Source organism: Panthera onca, chromosome B3 (genome assembly GCF_046562875.1).
Source record: "Panthera onca isolate mPanOnc1 chromosome B3, mPanOnc1 haplotype 2, whole genome shotgun sequence".
Classification (NCBI taxonomy): domain Eukaryota; kingdom Metazoa; phylum Chordata; class Mammalia; order Carnivora; family Felidae; genus Panthera; species Panthera onca.
The window spans coordinates 140,923,695-140,946,367 of record NC_138344.1 but is presented as its reverse complement, the minus strand read 5'-3'; the positions used below and the strand labels follow the sequence as shown (position 1 = coordinate 140,946,367).

Here is a 22,673-nt window from a genome sequence, read left to right as displayed (position 1 = left end):
TGTGTCCCCACCTCGCACTGACCGGCCCTGCCCGCCGCGCCCGGAGACCCAAGCCACGTACCGGAGCGTGTTGTGTGGGAGGCGGCAAGATGGGGCACATCCAGATGAAAACCGTGGCCTCTGCCAGTGGGCACGAGGCGGCTGGCCTGTCCCCAAGATCGCTGCCTTTCCTAATCTCACAGAACTGCTCCTGTACCGAGTCACATGTGCTTCCGCTTGGAGATGCCCCGCCCACCCCCTTTTTATAAAAAGAAAGAGCTAATTTAAAAAGAAATCTCTGCCGTGGTCAGTAGTCACTATAAGGTGAGCGGTCTCTCCCTTTTCCTCCGAACTAAGTTTATGACTTACAGGGAAAACGTGAAGCAGGAACAGTGACCCTGGACTCAGTCCGGATTTACCTGCGCCTTGCGTTTGACAGGTTCAGTGGGAGAGCCCAGGGCTCCCCCTGCTGGGCCCCACGGGGCAGGAAGCCACGTGGGGACCGAAACCAGGGCTGTCCGGCTCACGGTTTTCCGCGTCCTGGCACACGTCTCACTTAGGAGGGGGCACCCCATAAATGTTTGCTGAGCGAGCAAAAGAATGAACGAGTGCCTCAAGCAGCGCATGGGCCGCGCGATGGGTCAGTGTGGTACGGGATCGAGCGCTGGGCGGCACTTTGCAGGCTGCGTGTGCTGGAAACCCAGAGGTCAGGAGAGCACGTGGAAGTCTGAAGGAGGACAGACCTTAAGCTGTATTGGGATTGGTGAATCAGCAGAAGGGGGTAAATTATCCTAATTGGGAAAGCAGTATCAGATATTAGTTGTGAGAACACAGGTGACCCTTGAAGAGCACATTTGAGCCACGTGGGTCCGCTTCTGTGTGGACTTTTGTCGGTAAATACAGCCCGTTGCTGTAAACGTGTTTTCTCTCCCTCGGGGTTTTGTCAACGACCTGCTCTTTCCTCTAGCTTGCTCGATGGTGGGAATACAGCACACGGTACATGCAGCACACAAAATATGAGCTAATTGACCGCGTCATCAGTAAGGCTTCCGGTCAGCAGCGGGCTGCTAAGTAGTGAAGTTTTATCTACTTGTCTTCGACCGTGCGTGGGCATTGGTGCCCTAACCCCGTGTCGTTCAAGGGGCAACTTTTATTTTCCACGTCAGGTTTTACCGAGGATAAATAAGCTTACTTCCAGACTTGGCACTTTTTTTTTTTTTTTTTGAAATTAAAGGATGAATAAAAAAACAGTGGTCATTTTGCCAAGCATGGAGTCGTAACTGACAAAGCTAATGATCTAGAAAAACCTATGCTGGAAAATGTCACTTTATTATATGTGTCTGGAAGTGCAGATGGGAAAACAGATTTTTTTCCTTTTGCAGTAGATTCATTAAGTGTTCGGGAAGAGGTTCTCTTCCACACCTTCCCCGGCCTGCGGAGTTTGACACTAAATCTGAGCTCCGCTTGCTGCCCGTCAGGGGAGGAGGCGGCTATTGCTCTTTACGGACCCAGGCCCGTCTGCAGGCCTGGGGCTGGGCGTCCGCCAGCAACCCCCCCCCCCCAACCCTGGGGGTCCAGGAGCGCCCCGCAACCGGCAAGGGTGGAGGGGATGTGGGGGGATGAAAAAAGCTGAACTGTGGACACTCGGCGAGTGCACGGAAGCCACGGGCACCTGCCCCGGGCCATCCATGCGCAGCGCTGGCCGTGGGGACCGGGGCTGGGCCACCAGCACGCTGAACTGTGCGCGCCCACCACTCACCTTGGAAAGGCAGTCCGCGCCCGACTTGTCACCAGACCCGGAGGAGCGTCACTTCGTGTGCTGATGCGGCAGTTAACCGTCCACATGGAGGTCACGGCCGGTCGTGTTTCTTCTTGGCTGGTGCCGTCTGATCTCAAGACGGGGAGCGGATTGAAAGGAGACCCGGCCTTGCAGCAAATGTGTGGTCCGTCCCACCTCCCCGGGGGTGACTTACTCCCGGGCTCCACGCCTGGCACCCCAAAGCACTCCCTGGCGTCTCCCATCCTGATTTCACTGCATTTCCGACCGTCCTTACGATCGGCTCTCTCAGCTCCTGCCAACTTGTGTCTCATTCCCCTGGGAATTGTTACAGACTCTGCAGGCTGCCCGTGTCCCTGCTTCTCTGAGAAAACAGACCACGGGCCAGGAACTGGTCCTTCTTCCTCTTGTCTCCATGTTGGAGCTGTGTCTTCACCTCCTTGCGTCCCTCTGAGAAAGGATACCCCCTCCCCTCCCCAGATGCCAAGGCCAGCCTGTGGCCCGTGCCAGGAGCTCTGTGACACTGCTTTTCTAGCTTTGTTCCCTTGGTTTACAGAACATCCCTGTCCTTTGACATAATGTTCTATCCATCTTCTGTCTTTAACGACATTCATCAAAAATATTCCACACTCAAGAGTTCTTCAAGCCCCTGTAGCCTTGGTCGTCTCCACTGCACTGCCGTGACATGCCCTCTGGTGTGTCTTGGGACCGCCAGTCACTGGTTCCCATATCTGTCCTTGCTACCCAGTCTCCTTGCGTTCTCCAGGTTGCAGGACTCTGGGTTGGGAGTCAGATCTATGTAGTCTTTGACTATAATCAAAAACCATCTTGTAATCAAAAGGTGACTTAAGTCAGTGTATTGGATTTCTTGCTCTCTGTTCCAAGTAAACAATTTAGTATCTGTCTTCAGGGTAGCACTTAGGTATTAGGCAATGATTAAACTATTCCACTTAGGGGCGCCTGGGTGGCTCAGTCGGTAGACCTCCGACTGGCTCAAGTCACGATCTCATGGTTCGTGAGTTCAAGCTCCACGTCAGTCTCTGTGCTGACAGCTCAGAGCCCGGAGCCTGCTTCGGATTCTGTGTCTCCCTCTCTCTCTGCTCCCTACTCACATGCTGTCTCTCTCTCAAAAGTAAATAAAGATTAAAAAAAATTTTTACAAATAAACAAGGTGGGGTGCCTGGGTAGCTCCGTCGGTTAAGCGTCTGGCTTCAGCTCAGGTCATGATCTCGTGGTTCTTGAATTTGGGCCCCACATGGGGCTCTGTGCTGACAGCTCAGAGCCTGGAGCTGCTTCGGATTGTGTGTCTTCCTCGCTCTCTGCTCCTCCCCCACTTGGACTCCCTCTCTCTCTTTCTCTCTCTCTGTCTCTCTCAAAAATAAGTAAACACTAAAAAAAAAAAAAAAAAAAAAAAAAAAACCTAAAAAAAACCCAAAAAACTATCCCATTGAAAATGTTTCCAGAAACTGCTCCACCAAAATAGTATTATTCTTGGAACATGAGGTTGGATTTCCTCTGAAAAAAAAAAAAAAAGATTGAAATCCATTACATAACTGTTGATCAGTAAAACATTTAATTAAGAAAATATAAGGCAAGCTGTGATTTTTATGGACAAGGGGGGCAGTCAGATAGGCATCTTCGGCCTCGTACTGCTTGACTCCCTGGGCTCTCGCTGGGCTTGTCCTCCGGAGACGGGAGCCGGGTGAGGCTCGGGGCAGCCCCTGGGCCAGCCTGGCCCCGGCCCTCCTTCTCTTTGCCGTGTTTCGCCCTGTGCAGTTTCGAGGTAGATCTAACTCTCATATTACTTTACAGAAGAATTTTTCTTTATGACTTCTTCCTCTTCTTTTTTCTCCCCCCGAAGAAATGTTAATACGGATGGAGGAATAGCCAGTAAGTACTGATGACATCTGGGTACCTGATCTTGCTTTGGTGCAGCAGTGCCTGGCTGGTGCCTATTTGGGACTCTGAATGAAAGGAGGGGAGATTTCTTTTATCAACTAAAGGTGAATATAAAATCACTTTGCTTCGCGTCTACTCTATCCAAAGTGATGGACATTTGAAATTACATTTGGTTAGTCGGGTCAGCGTCTTGACTTCATGTGACAACGTTCTATTTTGATTCTAATAAATAGAACTTTATAATTCAGTTCGTTGCAGTCTTAATAGGAATATTTTTACCAGTAAGGTTAAAATATTTGTTGTATTTATCAAATCTCAGGGTAACACTTTTACAAAGTCCTCTTTTCAGGAGATACAGAAGTTACTAAGACTTTTCAAAGCTATAGCTTTTTATCAGTGACTCTACGTTACAACAGGCCTCTCTACACCTCTCTTCCCTTGGTTGGGAGTCATTTTTTTTATTTTTGAAAAAATATTTTTATTTATTTTTGAGAGAGACAGAGCGCGAGCAAGGGAGGGGCAGAGAGAAAGGGAGACAGAATCTGGAGCAGGCTCCAGGCTCTGAGCTGTCAGCACAGAGCCTCATGCAGGGCTCAAACCCACGAACCGCGAGATCATGACCTGAGCCTAAGTCGGTCGCTTGACCAACTGAACCACCCAGGTGCCCCCCTTGGTTGGAACTTTTGTCATTTGCTGTACCGCCAGTGACCCAGAGAAGTAGTATTGGGACAGCTCATTCACCACTGACCCGTCCACAGATCCCCTGTGGATAGAAGTGACTGCAGGGGCCGTGGGGACGTGTACGTCACCTTGGAGCTGGGCTCTCAGCCCAGCTGAGGTGCAGCGGGGCCCTTCGCCCTAGATTCGGGATTTGGTTGCATTGGGATTGACCAAAGTAAACTCACGGCAGCTGGTGACAAAGCATATGATGTGTGGACCCCTATGGCGTGCCTGAGAATGTGGACGTTTCACCAACCCCCTGGATTGTGGGGATCCTCTTACATCCTTAGGATCAACTGATTCCGAATTTGCCCCGTCTCTGTCAGAACCCCAAGTCTGATACACACGGGTTCAACGTTTCCATGGAACGCTCTTACAGTTCATTTCTCACTAGCTGCTTACAAACGTCTTCAATTTCCTTCAGGCTTAAAGGCAGAACATTTAAGGGGCCAGGGTTCACTTCCCTAACAACATGACAACTAGGAGAGTTGAAAGTAACCAAAAAGTTAGTGCCATGTAAGAACAGGTTTAATGATCAATAAACCTGTGGGGTGTTTTAGAGGCTGCTCAGCGTTGTCATCAAAATGATGGGGATTCCAGGTAATGGAATATTAGAAGTGGTTGGGGCACTAATGTGGCATAATTCTAGTGAAGAAAATACCAGAAAGAAATTCCAAATAGTACTCTTATGTTTTGAAATACAATGAAGGGAAGGGGAGTATACATATCTACGTGTATCTGATGCACACGTGTTTTCTGGGGCCAGCATTCTTCATATCCAGCATGACAGCAATTGGACCAGAGGATCTCGAAGTTACCATCCAGGTGTGAGATTGTATGACTGTGGATAGTTACTTTTAACTAAATACCGTATCCTTTCTGGTGGTTGGGAAATAGATTCACAGTCTTTGTCTTGCTGATATTGCCTGCTTTATAGTATCCTTTAAAATATCTCTCAGCTGCATTTTGTTTTGATTTTATTTTATTGAAGGGTAGTTGACATACAGTATTACAGTAGCTTCAGGGGTACAACATAGTGATTCAGCATTCATATTCATTACAAAGTGAGCCGCATGGTGAGTCTCACTACCATCCGTTACCAAAGTTACTCTAGTATTATGAACTACATTCCCTAAACTGTATGTTGCGTCCACACGTCTTATTTATTTTATAACTGGAAGTTTATAGCTTTTAATCTTGCTCCCCATTTGACCCATCCCCACCCCTCTCACCTCTGGTAACCACCAGATTGTTCTCTGTGTTTTTGGGGGTTTTTTTGTGTTTTTTTTTTTAATATTTATTTATTTTTGAGACAGAGAAAGACAGAGCATGAACAGGGGAGGGGCAGAGAGAGAGAGAGAGGGAGACACAGAATCTGAAACGGGCTCCAGGCTCTGAGCTGTCAGCCCAGAACCCGACGCGGGGCTTGAACTCACAAACTGTGAGATCATGACCTGAGCCGAAGTCGGACGCTCAACCGACTGAGCCACCCAGGCGCCCCTGTTCTCTATGTTTGAGTCTGTTTCTGTTTTGTTTCATTTTTTAGATTCCACATATAAGTGAAATCATATGGTATTCGTCTTTCTCTCTCTGGCTCATTTCACTTAATACCCTCTACGTCCATCCATGTTGTTGCAAATGGCAAGATTTCATTCTTTTTTTTATGGCTGCATGATGTTCCATCGTGTAAATTTTTTATGTACGTGTAATTAAAATATGTCACACTGTAAGGTATGACATACAATTATATCATAATATGTTATATATTATACACACACACACACCCCACATCTTTATCCACTTATCTATTGGTGGACACTTGGTATCTATTGGTAGCCATATCTTGGCTATTGTAAATAATGCTGCAGTGAACATAGGAGTACATGTATTTTTTCAAGTTAGCGTTTTCATTTTCTTCAGTTAAATACCAAGAAATGGAATCATTACGTCCTACGGTAGTTCTGCTTTTAATTTCTTGAGGAACCTCCATACCGTCGTCCAGAGTGGCTGCACCAGTTTGCACTGCCACCGGCGGTGCGGGAGGGCTCCCGTTTCTCCACATCCCCACCAACACCTGTTGTTTCCTGTGTGCTTGATCTTACCCATTCTGGCAGCTGTGAGGTGACATCTCCTTGTAGTTTCCCCGATGTTGAGTGAGGTTGAGCGACTTTTCACGTGGCTGTCGGCCATCTGTGTGTCTCCGGAAAGTACGTATTCAGGTCCTCTGCCCGTTTTTTAATTGGATTGTTTGGCTTTTTTTTTTTTTTTTTTTTTTTTAACTTTTTTAATGTTTATTTTTGAGAGAGAGAGAGAGAGAGAGAGCGCGTGTGCATGAATGGGGGAGGGGCAGAGAGAGACGGAGACACAGAATCAAAAGCAGGCTCCAGGCTCCGAGCTGTCAGCACAGAGCCCGACGTGGGGCTCGAACCCACGAGCTGTGAGATCATGACCTGAGCCGAAGTTGGACACTCAACCGACTGAGCCATCCAGGTGCCCCTGGTTTGGCTTTTTTTTTTTTTTTGGACACTGAGTTGTATGAGTTCTTTTATATATTTTATATATTGACTCCTTATTGGTTATATCATTTGCAAATATCTTCTCCCATTCAGTAAATTGCCTTTTAGTTTGTTGATGGTTTCCTTCACTGTACAAAAGTTTTTTAGTTTGATACAGTCCCATTTTATTTTTGCTTTTATTGCCCTTGTTTGAGGAGACAGATCCAGAAAAATATTGCTCAGACTAGTGTCCAAGAGCTTACTGCCTTTGTTTTTTCCTAGCAGTTTCATGGTTTCCGCTCTCACATTGAAGCCTTTAATCCATTTGAGTTTTTTTGTATGTGATGTCAGAAACTGGTCCAGTTTTCCCAGCACCGTTAATTGAAGAGGCTGTCTTTTTCCCCTAGTGTGTATTCTCGCCTCCTTTGTCAGAATTTGGCCGTGGAAGTGTGGATTTATTTCTGGACTCTGTGTTCTGTTCTGTCGGTCTTTCTGCCAGTGCCATACTGTTTGATCACTACAGCTTTGTAGCCTAGTTTGAAACCTGGGCTGTGATGCCTCCAGCTTTGTTCTTGTTTCTCGGGATTGCTTTGGCTATTCGGGGTCTTTTGTGGTTCCACACAAATCTCAACGACTCTTTGTTCTAGTTCTGTGAGAAAAAGCTCTTGGTATTTGGTAGGGATTGCATCAAATCTGTAAATTGCTTGGGGTAGTGTAGACATTTTAACAACTACTTGTTCGTCCATGAACACAGTGTATCTTTCCATTCATTTGTGTCATCTTGAATTTTTTTCATCAGTGTTTTAGTTTTCAGAGTACAGGTCTTTGACCTCCTTAGTGAAATTTATTCCTAGGGACTTTATTCTTTTCGATGAACTTGTAAATGGGATTTTTAAAAATATTTATTTATTTTTGAGACAGAAACAGAGACAGCATGAGTGGGGGAGGGGCAGAGAGAGAGGGAGACACAGACTCTGAAGCAGGCTCCAGGCTCTGAGCCGTTGCCACAGAGCCTGACGTGGGGCTCGACTCCCGAACTGCGAGATCATGAACTGAGCCAAAATCGGATGCTTAACCGACTGAGCCACCCAGGTGCCCCAGGATTATTTTCTTAATTTCTCTTTCTGATGGTTTATTATTAGAGTATGGAAATGCAACAGGTTTGTGGGTAATCAATTTATGTGTATTATTTGTATCTCACGACTGTACTGAATTCATTTATTAGTACCAACAGGGTTTTGATGGACTTTCGTGTTTTGACATCATATTTTTGCACGTCTTACGGTTTTGTGTATCCTTGGATGAATTATTGTAGGTCTGGATGATTTTACTACTTTGGTTTTTAGTCTTTGTACGAACTGTGTACTATATGTTAACCAGTGAAGTTTTTCTTTTGTATTTTTTTAATCTCTAGTCATGGGCTTTTCTGTTTAAAGAAGTCCACTTAACATTTCCTGTAAAGCCGGTTTGGTGGTAGTGATCTGCTTTAGCTTTTGCTTGTCTGGGAAACTCCTGATCTCTCTCTCAATTCTGAGTGGTAGCCTTGCGGGGTTGGGTAGAATACTCTCGGTTCTAAGTTTTGGCCTTTCAGGACCATGAACATATTGTGCTACTCCCTTCTGGCCTGTAGTTTCTTTCTTTTTCTTTTTTTTTTTCTTTCCTTTCCTTTCCTTTCCTTTCCTTTCCTTTCCTTTCCCTTCCCTTTTCATTTCTTTTCTTTTTCTTTCTTTCTTTCTTTCTTTCTTTCTTTCTTTCTTTCTTGCCTGTAGTTTCTTTCTCTTTTTTTTTCCTTTCCTTTCCTTTCCTTTCCTTTCCCTTTTCATTTCTTTTCTTTCTTTCTTTCTTTCTTTCTTGCCTGTAGTCTTTCTTTTTCTTTTTTTCTTTCCTTTCTTTTTTCTCTTTTTTCTTTCTTCCTTCCTTTTTTCCTTTTCTTTCTTCTGAGAGGCAACACGAATGGGAGAGGGGGTGGTGAGAATCTTAAGCAGAGGCTCCACGCTTAACACAGAGCCCAGCATGGGGCTCAGTCCATGAGCCTGGGATCATGACTGGAGCCAAAATCAAGAGTCTGCTGCTCAACCAACTGAGGCACCCAGGAGCCCCTGGCCTGTAAAGTGTCTACTGAAAAATCATCTCCTAGTGTTAGGTGGGGGCTCCCTTGTACAGAACTGGTTGTTTATCTCCTGCTGCTTGTAAGATTCTCTCTTTATCTTTAACTGTTGAAACGGTGATTAGACTGTGTCTTGCTGTGGGTCTCTTGGGGTTCATCTTATTTGGAACTCGTGCTTCTCTGATTTGGCGCGTGTCTCTTCACCAGGTGGGAGAGATGTTCAGCCACTGTTTCTTCAGGTAGGTTTTCTATCCCTTTCTCTCTTTCTTCTCCCTCTGGGAGCCTGTGAACGTTAGTGCACTTGGTGTTGTTCCAGAGGCCCCTTAACTGCCTCATTTTTTAAATTCTTTTTCAGGGAGGGTCCTGGGTGGCTCCGTCGGTTGAGCGTCCAACTCTTGATTTCGGCTCAGGTCATGATCCTAGGGTTGTGGGATCGAGCCCCACATCGGACTCCACACCAAGTGTGAAGCCTGCCCGGGATTCTCTCTCTCCCCCTGTCCCTCTCCCCTGCTAGTGTGCAAGCTCTGTCTCTCAAAAATAAAAATAAATAAAAGTAAGATTCTTTTTTGGGAGTGCCTGGGTGGCTCAGTCAGTTAAGCGTCTGACTCTTGATTTTGGCTCAGGTTAGATTGAGCCCCGCATTGGGCTCCACACTGGGTGTAGAACCTGCCTAAGATATTCCTCCCTGTCACCCTCCCTCTTCTCTCTCTCTCTCTCTCTCTCTCTCTCCCTCTCCCTCTCTCTCTCTCTCTCTCTCCCTCTCTCTCTCTCCCTCTCTCTCTCTCTCTCTCTCTCTCTCTCTCTCTCCCTCTCCCCTTCTCTCCCCCCTCCTCCCCCTCCCCCTTCCTATGTCTCTCTCCCTCCCTCCCTCTCCCTCTGCCCCTCCCCTGCTCACACTCTCAAAAAAAAAGAAAAGAAAAAGAAAAAAAATTCTTTTTTCTTCTTGCTGTTTTAGCTGGGTGATTTCCACTACCCTGTCTTCCAGCTTGCTATTCCATTTTGCATCTTCCGATCTCCTGTTGATTCCCTGTAGTGTATTTTATATTTTAGCTATTGTATTCTTCAGCTCAGATTCTTTTTTATGTTTTTATCTCTTTGTTGAAGCTCTCACTGTGTTTGTCCCTTCTTCTCCTGAGTTCGGCAAGCATCTTCCTGGTCACTACTCTGAACGCTATCTGGTAGATTGTTCAACTCTGTTTTATTTAGTTCTTTTTCTAAGATTTTGTCCTATTATTTTACTAGGAGCATATTCCTCTCTCCCCTCAACTTGCCCGACTCTCTGTTTGTAGATCAGTTCCGTCTCCTGGTCCTGAAGGAGTTGCTTATGCAGAAGGTGTCCTCTGGGACTGGGTAGTGCGAACTGCCCTGGCCACCCACGCCACATGCCCCGGGGGGGGGGGGTCCCCTGTGTGGGCTGTGGGCACCCTCCCGTGGTGGCTAGGTCGTGGTCGGTGCACGCACACTGCCACCGGCCGGGCTGTGGCTACGAGGCCCTGGCTGCTGTTGCAGGACTTGCAGCGCGTGGAGCTGGGTCCCCAGCGCAAGGGGTGCTTAGGGGGGCCCCGGGTGCCGGCTTGCCAGGTGTGGCAGTGCATTTACGCTGAACTTGAAGTTTGTTTATTAATTTATTCAAGAAATCTCTACACTCAGTGTAGGGCTCGAACTCACAACGTCGAGATCTAGAGTCCCATGCTCTTCTGACTGAGCCGGCCAGATGCGCCAGTATGCTGGATTTTACATGAGAGCAGTATCTGCCAGGTACTTTTCTAGAATTTCATTAAGAAAAAATTGTATTTACCACATCAGTACTTAGGCTTTATTTATAAAATTAGAACAACTGATTGTCTTTTGCCTTAAAGTAATCTCGGGGCGCCTGAGTGGCTCAGTCGGTTAAGCGTCCGACTTCGGCTCAGGTCATGATCTCACCGTTCGTGGGTTCGAGCCCCGCGTCGGGCTCTGTGCTGACAGCTTGGAGCCTGGAGCTGCTTGGGATTCTGTGTCTCCCTCTCTCTCTGCCCCTCCCCCACTCTCACTTTGTCTCACTCTGTCTCCCAAAAATAAATAAATGTAAAAAAAAATTTTTAAATAATCTCTAAAAAACAGTGGCCTAAGTCATTTTCCCAGCCCCACCATTTATAAACAGGGTAACCTTGGACATACTGGTAATTTCTTTGTCCATCAGTTATGGCATCAGTAAGAGAGGGCTAATAATAGTGCCTATTTCATTGGCTTCATGATAATTAAATTATAGTTGATCCTCGGGCAATGCAAGGGTTGGGGACTGACCCCCACCACCCCCTGTGCCGTTGAAAATCTGCTTGTAACTTTTGACTCCCCCACAACTTAACTGCCAGTAGCCTACTGTTGACCAGAAGCCTTACAGATAATATACGCCGTTGATTAACACGTATTTTGTATATGTGTTACGTACTGCGTTCTCACAATAAAGTAAGGTAGAGGAAAGAAAATGTTACTGAGAAAATCCTAAGAATCTCTTCTTTCGCGCCACTGAACGATAGCAAATCCGTACGTAAGTGGGCCTGCGTGGTTCAGACTGCGTTGTTCAAGGGTCAGCTATATATAAACACGTGTAAAGTTCTCAACAGAGTTCCTTGCACGGTGTGCTTAGCAAATGGCCGTTGTCGATACCAGCCTCCCTCCCTCCCGCTCTGTGTCTCCCTTTGTCTCTCTCTCTTCTCTTTCATGCAGAGAGCTCTCCTATGTACCAAGCGTGGTACTTCCTTTTCTAGGACAAGAGTTTTGTATGCATGCTCTGAATGTCAGTCACCTTATCAAGGAAATTGGTTTCACATTGGTGGTCATAATGCTCTCCTCCTACAAATGACTGGTGACTCTCATCATGCTGGATTGATTCATCTAACCAGAGTCCAGAGTCTTTATCCTGAATCACTGGAATCTGAAACAGCTGAAACGAAAAGGACGGAGGGATGAAGCCATGACAAGTAATCCTAGCCTGCTTCTCTGAAGCCAGGCTGTCCTTCTAAGACAATGATTGCTGTCACCACTCTGTGCGTTTCCACTTTGCTTACTGATAAGGGTGAGGAGCTGCAGGTGTAAGTACCTTATCAATAAGCACTGATTATGCGGCGAGATGGTCTTCATGCAGACCAGAGAAGCATGATTCTGGGTCAGAGTCATTAGGTCAGTTAGCAGATTGAGATGCTTAGGTGGGGGGTGTCACAAGGCAAAGAAACAAAGGATTTTCGAACTTTCAAAGAAGCTAGAAGTTACTTGTCCGACCCCCTTTTCAGGTGGAGAAATGGAGGCACGGGGCCCCGGGTGATGTGAGGTCACATGGGAGGTGACGGGCTCAGCTTGTCCAAGGTGCACGCTGCTGGGTGAGGCGGAGCGCCGTGGAGGACAGTTTGGTGACCGTGCGGTACCGAGGGCTGCTGTGCTTGGTCCAGTTTGCCCCCTCTTGGATTATTACGGTAGAGTAGAGCTTTCTCAAATAAATTTGCTTAAGGATAGATTTGGAAAAAAAGAGAGAGAGACTATTCTCTGGCCCTAGATGGTGGGAGAATATCCTCATCATAAGAGATGGAAGGTAGAAGAAAAGGAGAGGGAGAGAAGCCTGTGGAAACGCCTCTCAGAAAAGGAGCGTGGGGTCCACATTTCCCTGGTCGTAGCTGCCCTGCAGCCACGTTACCTAGTCCTCTGGCTCTGCCTCTTACCACCCGTGGGGTCATGGTGGTCTGGGACGTTGTCCCCTCCTGTTTTCTTGCCTCTTGTTCAGGCCATTATGGAGCGGTAGAGAGGAAATCTCTTTCCACAAGGTCAACGCGCTCCTCTGCCGCCCAGCAAAGGGCAGTGTTTCCTTTGCACTTGGAGGAAGAAGAGGTCCTTGAATGAAGCACCGTGCAACCCACTGGGGATTCTCTGGTGGTCAAAATAGGCGTGGTCCCTGCCTCACTGAGGTTCCCTACTGTGGGAGAGAAACATGCCTCAAGTGAGTGTGCTGGGGGGAGGCCTGGGAAATAAACGAATGGGGCCAGGAGGAGGCAGGGTAGGGAACCCAGGGTGATTGGCAAAGGTGGCCCTGGAGAAGGGTCCGAGCTGTGACCTCTCCCATCCTGTTTTAAGTGGCTCGTCTGACTGCAGCTAGGCAGAACCCCCTACCCCCCACCCCGAGGGTGTTACCATGTCTTTTTGTCCACCTGTCACACGGCACCTGCCAGAGTGCCTTCCGCTTCAGATAGTAAAGAAGACATTTGTTGAGTGAACGAATTTCTAGTCCTAACCTGTTTTCAGCTTTTTTTCCGAGTCAATACATATTTGGTGAGTGCATAAATGGTTGACAGTCAAAAAATGGTGATTATGATTGTATTTGGTTCGTGGTTGACTGTCTTCAGGGTTTATAATTGGTAACTAGTAAAGTTTTTAAAGAGGCATATCTTTTGCACTGTTTGAACAAATCTCAATTTTAACTGGGTGTGGGTTTTAGACTTCAGGGTCTCCCAGTGAAAAACCCAATTCTTCCATCTTAAAGTAAGTTTATACGTTTACTGAACAATGTGGGTGCTTCTCCACTAATCCCATTTTCTTTATTTAAAAACTTTTGCTATGAAGTAATATACATTTTTATAGAGAAATTAAATATGCATATATAAGTGGAAAGCAAATAACTTAAATTTAATGTGTATTGATGTATTTATTTGATCATATTGAGTGAATTCAAAGAACTTTACGATGCAATATTCCCTGAAGAGTTGGATGTAATCTGTGTTTAAAAATAAGAGTCTTAAAAATTGATCTTTTTCTCTCAAGAGTCAGCTACACAAACCATGCTTCGATTCTGATTTATGGTCATCAAAACGAAATTTTAGATTCAGTAGATGTTTTGCAGTTTGTCATTCCGTTAAGCTGTGTTATGTGCACTTAGAAAGCACAGGGTGGGTTGGCGCTCCAGAAGCCTGCGCAGCCTTCCTCGGAGAGATGCTTCCGTGTTTCGAGCAAATCTTCCTCCTGCTCCCCCCTCCCCACCCCGCTCCTGGTGCTCCCCCCTGTTTCTCTCCTGCTGTCCTCTGCCATCCTGACCGTATCCCACTCTCCTTCTTTTTATTTCCCTTCTGCCCTGTCTCCTTCATTCAGCTTCCTGCAGGGGAAATCCTTCTTTCCTTCCGACCTCCCTCTGACCTCCTCCCCCCTGTGACTTTGGCGGGGGCAGCGGATGAAGCTGCCTTTTGCCTCTGTCTTTTCTCCTCACCTTGCACCGAACCTAACATTTGCGGAGACCCCGATCCACACTGGGCTTAGGGAAGATGCCGGGGGGCTGTTTTGTGGAGGAATCTCTCAGTGGCATTGAAAACACCGAGGGCCTCTTGCTTACGTGAGCAGGGGCCCCAGTTCCCAAACGTGTAATTGCATGCACCCACATAGTTCAAATCTGAGGTTCTGTGGCTGACTTTATCCTTGTAGAAATAAGAGAAACGGAGCCGTCGCTGGAGTTAGGTGCAAGGACCCACAGCTAGTTAACCCTGCTGTCCCTTTTAGTTATTTTTTTAAAAGTTAGTTTATTTACTTTGAGAGAGAGAGAGAAAGCACGGGCCGGGGAGAGACAGGGAGAGAGGGGGGATCCCAAGGGGCTTCCGTGCTGTCAGCACAGAGCCCGACACGGGGCTTGAACTCACCAACCGTGAGGTCATGACCTGAGCTGAAACCAAGAGTTGGACGCTTAACCGACTGAGCCACCCAGGCACCCCAGTCCCTTTTAATATACACTTAAGAAGTAAAGCCAAATACAGTCTTAGCCATATTTTAGTTGGAAAATTGTAATTGCGTGCTATTATGTTTTTTGATCAGAATAAATTAGATCCAACTTCTAAATTACATATTTTGCCATTCCTGATACTATAGAGCCATTAATAAGTCACTGAACTGCCATATATATTTTTGAAAGTAACAATTATATATTGTAACAGGCTATAAATTCTTCAAGATATAGTATTTAGGAGTCATTTTTATGAACCGAGCCACTGTCCTTTTACTATATTTAAATGCCTCTTTGAAGAGGATTATTAAATGTATTCAACTTGATTTCCCCATAAAAGTCGGTCTAGGTGGAAGTCAGTGCTCTTTAGAAAAGTAACGATCTGATTTTGAGAAGTGTTTGCTGTTTGTGTCTTCGAGCCGTTTGCGTGTCCTAATCCTTTATTTCCCCGTAGAGGGGTTTGAATCTTGCCTCAGGTTGAATATGTTCCTTCCGAGAATTATTTTCAGAGATGCCTGTCTCTCTGTAGGTGGGAGCATTTATCCCCGGTTTAAGTGAAAAATGCTTTCTGTTAGATGTTAAAAAGAAAACAAACTTGAAGTCAAATGCGTTTTGTTCCAGGCCGAGCTGTTCCAAAGCTGTTTCGCATACTAGATGTTTCTGAATTAGGAGTTCACATAATAACGAAATCTGCTTATTGGGGTTCTCCACAAAGGTTTGTTGTGTGAGCTTAAAATAAGACTGCAGCTCACCCGAGGCACACGTATTAACTGTTTATTTAGTGTAAGCACATGCCTGGAGCTCTCATTTCTGATCAGCCCGGACCATGCGCGTGCCATGCCTCAGCCATCTTCTTTTGTGCTTTATTAAATCTCTGTCAATTATAAATATCAAGGTTTTACATTAATGTCAAGATAGTGCATCAAAAATTCATGGAATATGTGACTTTTTCCAAGGGTATTTAATACTTAATGCATTCGTGTCATTTTTCTTCCCAGAGATATTGACAGGTTTTATTAAGTGTTTGTTAGGGAGATTTCATTTTTATCAAGGGACTATAAAGAGAAGCTGCATGCTAAATCAATTTTTTAAAGCCAGAATATTGTTCATTTTTTCATCTTCAAACTCTTGTAATCCATAGGTTTTATTTAAATTTCTTCTTGGTTTATTTTTGTTTTATGTGAGTGATCGTTCAAGACAGAACTTTAATAAGGATCAAATATTGCTGACGGTGGTGGTTTTTAATTTCCTTAAGCAGAGCTACCAGACCCAGGCAATATGGTAAATTCTTCAAAATGTCATACTTACATATTTAGCAATATTACTTCTTTTTATTGAAGCCAAACAAACGATTTTAGATATTAATCTTTCCCAAACACAGTGATTATTTTGTACTAGATACAATATTACTGAGTCTCATCTAGAATACCTCCTTTTGGCAGAAAAGGGAACGGAAGAACACCTCACCGGGTTGCCTGTTGGCCACAAAGAGACAAGAATCCTCTTTGAAAAGTAAGCTCTTGAGGGCCTCCAGTCTGATCATGAGCTACAGCAACTCAAATATTTAGAGTGCTTGAGGTGAAAATACCAATCATTAAAAAAATCTGCAGGAAATCTGTGGCTGGTTTCTGACTCTGACTTTTTGGGGGTTGGGGGTGGGCGGGCAGTGGGCGCTTTGGCAGGACCCCCAGCTTGCCTCTGTTGGGCCCCTGTGCCCGGGAGACCCTGGGGAGACCCTGTCAGGGTCGCTTTCTGACCCTGCCCGACGACCCTCCCCACCCATCCCAGGCGTATCTACCCAGGTTTGCCTCGGGAGCGAGTTACAGCTAAAACCGGCCACCAGGAGCAAGCTTTCTGTTTTACTCTTTTATTTTTATAGTACAAGTTAGGAATGTCTTCTCTTGCAGCAGATACATCACGATAAACCAAACCGTTACCCGATTTTGCTTTCTTTATAAGGTGAGGAGTGTTCAGTTATCCTTCCTTTAAAGTATGACCTTAAAGGCTTTTCATCTAAAAACGTTTTAGGAACTTCGAAATAAATAATGTCGGGTTAACATTGTAATTTTTGAAGATGTATTCTTAGGCCCCAACTTGGTCTCCAACAGGACAAAGACTTGGTGTTTACAGAAAGAAAAAAGAATTCTGTCCAGAGCTTCAGGAGTGTTTGGAATAGTTTCTTTTTCTTACTCTTGTTCATTTTTTTCAGGGTATGTGAAAATACTTCTTTTCAAACTTAAATGTTTTTCATGTGCAAATCATTTTCGATATTTGAATGTTTCAAGATCCTTGTAAAAATATTATACAGTACTTAAGAAGTAGACTAGGTTTTTTTAGAAACCAGGTTTTGCTGGAGTCAGACTGAAACAGTAGCTCTTCTAGATAAGCCCAGTGTGGATTTAGGGTGAGTTGTTGTGAAGGCCTTGCTTACCCAGGCAAAGAATCCAAGAACCTGGCGGCCCCAACCTCTTCTACCATAAGGCCAGTAGGTGGCGATAGTGTCACAGTGGTGAGAACCCTGTTGAAATGGAAGTTATTTTGCCTTTCTCCATAGTGTCAAATTAAATTTTGCTTCAGCATAACTGTTAAGTGCATGTGTTCTGTGGCAGAATAGCTTTTTATACCAGAAGTACGTACGGTCGGCACACCCTAATTTTTAAGAATATAAGAACAATTATTTCTAACAGATTTCAACAAATGTTATGTAACCCTAAAGCCAAAATAATCATCAAAATTAATCTGAAGAAAGCATTGTGTGTTGTGTGTCTGTGTGTTTTCCTGAGTTGTCTTTACGACTTCATCAGGACTATGAGCACGAACTTCTGTTTTCGGGAAGAAAGGTATGTAAATAGGAGGAAGGGAGACATTCTGGAGAGTTAATTTTCCGTCTGTCTGGTCCTTGCGGAGGATGTCTTGTTTGACTAAGGGTGCAGAATAGAAAGCCATTTCAGGGTCTCGGAGTGTTGGAAGGTTTTTGCTTCGAGTCGTTTTGACATTGAGCATTCCATGTTTGAAAATTGTCACCTTTTCTCTCATTCAGTAAGTCAGACTTTCTTGGGAGGGCGGACCAAATTCTTAATACCTATGGGATTTAGTGTTGGAATTTACCAGCTTTCTAAATAGCATCCTGCATTCCACAGTTTAAATGAATTAAAATATTTTAAAATAACAAAAACAACGGTGCTTGCCACCTGCTTAGAGTTTGAAAAGCACTGGCTTGGGCACCGTCCTGCGCCTTTGGGGTAGATCCCTCCTGAGGTTTCCTTGTGTTGTAAGTGAACGGGAATGTCAGCCACGGAGTCCTCCCCGCTGGGGTGCTTCTTACGCGGACACTGGCTTGGGTTTTGTGGAGGGACAGTTCTCTGCTCAGTTTGTCCTTTTATAAGGAGAAACCTGAACGGTGTCGGTGTCGTAGTTAAGTTTCATCGTTGTAAATGGAAAGCGTCTTTGGGACTCTTACAACGTAGCCTTGCGCTCCATTCATTACAAAGGAGAGGGAGGAAGAAGCTTCCTTCCCTGGGATTCGCGCATCTTTCTTCGCTGGAGTTGACCGCGGCCTTGCCTCGGGGGTTTTTTGGTTTTTGTTTTTTGTTTTAACAGAGATAGGAAATCCCGATCTGCCTCCAGCAGCTAGAAGATTCCTCTGGGCAACGTGTGCTCTTATACACTGACTTAAAATTCGTCATCTTTAATTTCACTTTTGTTACTGCAACATTTCAAGATGACACGAGTGTAATTTCCTATTTTGACTTTCCTTCCAAAGGGTTAACCGCGGGCTAAGAACGCGAGGGGAAGGCAGGCACCTGGGAGCTAACGCCCAGTTGGCAGCCTTTTGTAATATATAATTTGCCTAAAATTGCGCACGGAGCACAAGCTTTTGTTTTCTAATTGATTTACGGTTTGAGCCACTCCTGCCTCATCCCCTACTGTCCTGTGCGCGGTGCCAGCGAGTACATTACAGTGAGCGATGATAAATGGCCGTGCACTTGCCACGCTAATGCGTCGAGAGTAAAAACCGCATGCTGCACGGAGCTCCGCGCATTAACAGTGCTGCAGGGACCCGCCAGCAGCGCCTCCCTGCTCCCCGACCGGAGATCGCCGCGCGCTCCCTCGGTCGCTGAACTGCAGGCCGCCTCTCGGGCTGTTACTGAAACCGGAGATTAAAATGATCCCGTCGCAGCTTTTCATTTGTTAATGGAGACAAAGTTGCTGAGCCCTCGCGGGGTCCGAGGCGGGGTCGTTGGGATGAGGAATCAGGAGACGTATAAAACGTCCTCCTAAGCGTCAAGTGGTAGATGTTTTCACCAAATGTTCATCTGACCAGGAAAAAAAAAAAAGAGTCAGATTTCAGTAGGCCAGCCTCTATTTTAGCTTTGTCTTGTTTGTAAAATTTAGAACCGCACAAAACTACCTTTCTTGATTTTTCTGCACTTGAGCCGCACTTACCACGTATATGATTCATTTGCACATAAGTTGATTTCCATCCAAATGATTTAAGTCGGAGACCAATGAAAGAACCTTCCATTTATTAGAGTGCCTTTAATTGTTCTTTTTCTCCACATAAGAAGAGATTTGCTGCACTCAGGGGTGTGCGGCGTGTCACGGGTAGAAGAAAACGAGGAAAGCCGGGACAGACGCCTAACTCTGGAGGCTCCCGGTGTCCCTTTGGATCAGACACCCCATGCGTGGGGGCGCCTGCCTTCCTCTCTGTAAAGTCGGTCCACCTTCAGTTTTCTTTTTGCGTGGTGTCTGTGGGTTCTAGTATCGAAATATGAAGAAGCAGATTTATGGCGGCTGCTGGGCACAAGAAATTAAGTTGACAGTGATGTATGAGAGCATAATAGCATGATGATCCCTCAGTAGCGCGGCTGGACGCCTCCTGCTTCATTTGGCTCTTGTTAGGATCTGTTAGGCAGCTAAATAATGAAATTCTGCTGACTGATTTCTGTTTTCCCTTTTTCTCTTCTCACCTCTGCTTTCTGAAACTTCTAATTCCCAGACCCATCCTCATGCCAACAAACTGCCCTTGAAGGACGCTTTCACTTACGAGGACTACAGGTTGGTGGGGTGGGGTGTGTGCCTGTGTGTGTGTTTTGGGGTGTGGCGGGGGAATGGATGTGGGGGGGGGGGACTGTGTGTACGCATCTTGGGTGTATGTTGTGTACTGTGTGTGTTGGGGGGTGGTTCCTAAGTGATCTGAGGGTCTGGGAAGTGGGAAGTACTTAAGAAGTGACCTGCTGTGACCATGTCAGGCCCCCAGACAGGTCGTCCTGCAGAGGTTCTAATGGACAGCTGGGGTAAGGGTCAGCATTTTAATAACCACGCGGAAGTTGCCTTCACCCTGTGGTGGTCGGGGATTAGCTGAGGTGGCCACGTGATACTGGAGATTAACATGTAGTGTGGGGTGGTCGTGAGGGTCCCCCCCCCCCCCCCGGTGTTACATAGATATTGTGGCGTAAAGTGGGGACTTTTTTGAAAAACGAAAAGATTTAATTGTGCCATGTGATAAGAAAATAGCATGCCACATTTTGTCGATCTCCTAGAGGATTTCTGGTCAGAAAGGAGTTACATTTGCCACTCACTGAGGCTTAATACAGGTGCAGAGTCAGCGTTCGGGAAATAGAGGGTGGCGTGGGCCTGGGGGCAAGGGTCTCGGCCACTGCGAGGACCAGAGGCCTGGAGATCTCTGTTCCTGGCCCTCCTTCCAGACACTCTGTCATCCCCGCTTAGTCCTCACCCCGGATTGTCTCTCTCTCTCTCTCCCCCCTTTTCCCTTCTAGGTCCCCCTTCCTCCCCTCAGCCTTAGATTTAATTTTAAACGATGATGAAGGCCAGCCATCACCTGCGGTAATACTCAGGAAAAAGTTTTGACGGTTGGCGAGAAGTCTGACAAACCATAGTTTCTGGTTGAGTTACGACGGCACCGGGCTCTGAGATGTCCCTGCTGTAACCCACCTCTTCCTATTGTTACAGGTGGGCAGTCTCTTCTGTGATGACGCGACAAAACCAAATTCCCACGGAGGACGGTTCCCGGGTGACCCTGGCGCTGATTCCTTTGTGGGATATGTGCAATCACACCAACGGCCTGGTAAGGACCCCTCTGTGTTGTGTTTCGTGCGGGGTTGGGGGGTGGGGGCTGTGGTGTGGACATTCCACCGGCAAACCAGCCCAGCTTCCTGCCTCCCTCCAAAGGCAGCAAACAGAACCAGCCGGTCAGCCCCCACCTCCCACCTCCCCTCCCCGCCCGACCCCCCCCCCCCCCCCCCCCGCCCCCGACCTCCCGCCGAGAAAAGCTGCAGTTTTTCTCTCTCGGTGTTTGCTTAATCCTGAAAACCAGGGACAAGAATCTTACTCCGCTTTCAGAAACCACAGCGAACTGCATTGATTTGCGAAGCCATAATTCCAGCCTAAACACTCGTGTTCTTATCTTTTTAAACCACAGACCAAACCAAGGTTTCTTTTCCTTCCTCTCCTTAGAATGCCGATTTATTGAAGAAAAAAACCAAAACTTTCTTCTTTCTGGTTTTTCCTTTTACGGTCCTTGTTTTCTTTGCTGACTTATAGTCCCTGTTACGGGCCTTCTCTGACTCCCTCTCCCTTCACCTGACACGATGGCACATCCCTGGCCCACTTACTAACCTGCTTTGTCCGGGAGAAGGGGCTGGTTTCCCTGGCGCTGGGGCGTTGGGCCCTTGGCCTTGAGTGTGGGGTAGGCATCGCCAGGCGTGGGAAGCCCCAGGTGGGAGACATTAAGAAAACAGGGGAATTTTATGATGATTGTTAATGGCGACGCATAAAAGGAGGAAGCCTAGGAAGCCGGCTCCCTGTCCCTCCGCATTCTTTGGATCCCCAGCCACAGCGGAGGCTGACACACTCCCCGTGCTGAGATGGTTGTCTGAGAGACATTTCCTGGTATCAGGATATGGAAATATGATCAACTTGAGAGTATTTTGAATTTTTCAGCATGGCCCTAGCATACTGGCTTGGTTTTACTTTTTTGTCCATCTTTCCTCAACGTCTGCTTTCTTTGTGATTATTAGCAGGATTATAAGTAGGCTTAAAATATGCTGTCAATGAGTATTGCACATCTAACTCCACAAAATGGCCAGAACACATGTAGCACGAGCCAAATCCTTGACGATGGAATACCCCGGTGCTAATTTGGGAAGGTCTAGCAGCAAGTAATACTCTTAAATTGTACAGAAAGAATGGTTTCACTCCTATAATTACATTTCTGCCTTCATTTAGATATGCTTGATTTAATTAGCCATATTAAGGGACAGCATACTTTATTTATTTTCATTAATGAATAAAAGTTTTCATTCTTTTTCTGTTCCCCCCCCCCCCTTCAGAGCTATTTTAAACTGATTATCAGATGGAAGTTTTCAAAGTTTTCAAAACGCTTTTAATGTTTGACTATAGCGTTCTCCTTTTTGTTTCCCTGGGTTCAGTCATTCGTTCTCAGACTTGACTGACCATTGGAGGTTTCTCATTTCTAAAATTTGAAAAAGTACACACATTATGGTAAGCAAACAAAATCCGTTAACCAGTGAGATGCCTTTGCAATCGTGAGATGTGGAGGTTCCCTGCCCCGCCAGCACCCAGAGCCCGGGCCCCGGGCCCGTCTGTGAGCGAATCTCTCCCTCCATCAGGTGCGCATTTGTGCCCCTTCGCACACTCACGTGCGCACTAGTTTTTGTGTTGCTTTCATATAAGTGGGATTAAGCTATTCACTTTTTTTTCCAAGAGTTTAAAAAAAAAAAAGAAAAAGTCCGTTTATCTCAAGATGAAAATAAGGAGTCAGTGACAACCACGAACCCTGTTTTCTCCAGTGCGGTTCATAAGGTCCGTGTCCTATCACAGAGCTGGCGATACGGGGCTAACCTCTAGAGGGTTCCGACAAGGTGGTGGTGCTTTTTCTTACGGTGGCCGTTTCCCTTGCATCCCGCACTCCACACCTTGGCT

General features: G+C 46.1%; 1 protein-coding gene across 2 annotated transcripts in view; it reads left to right on the top strand.

Moving 5' to 3' along the window:
- Positions 1–22,673, top strand: part of SETD3 (SET domain containing 3, actin N3(tau)-histidine methyltransferase) — an 81,854-nt gene that overhangs the window by 44,581 nt on the left and 14,600 nt on the right. For both annotated transcript variants that reach the window (XR_009606575.3, XM_060620726.2), the window contains exons 7-8: positions 19,708–19,766; positions 20,682–20,796. Coding sequence is in view for 1 of the 2 variants with exons in the window: in XM_060620726.2 (XP_060476709.1) it covers positions 19,708–19,766; positions 20,682–20,796 (174 nt within the window). In the remaining variant the exon portion in view is untranslated. The remainder of the gene's footprint in view (positions 1–19,707; positions 19,767–20,681; positions 20,797–22,673) is intronic.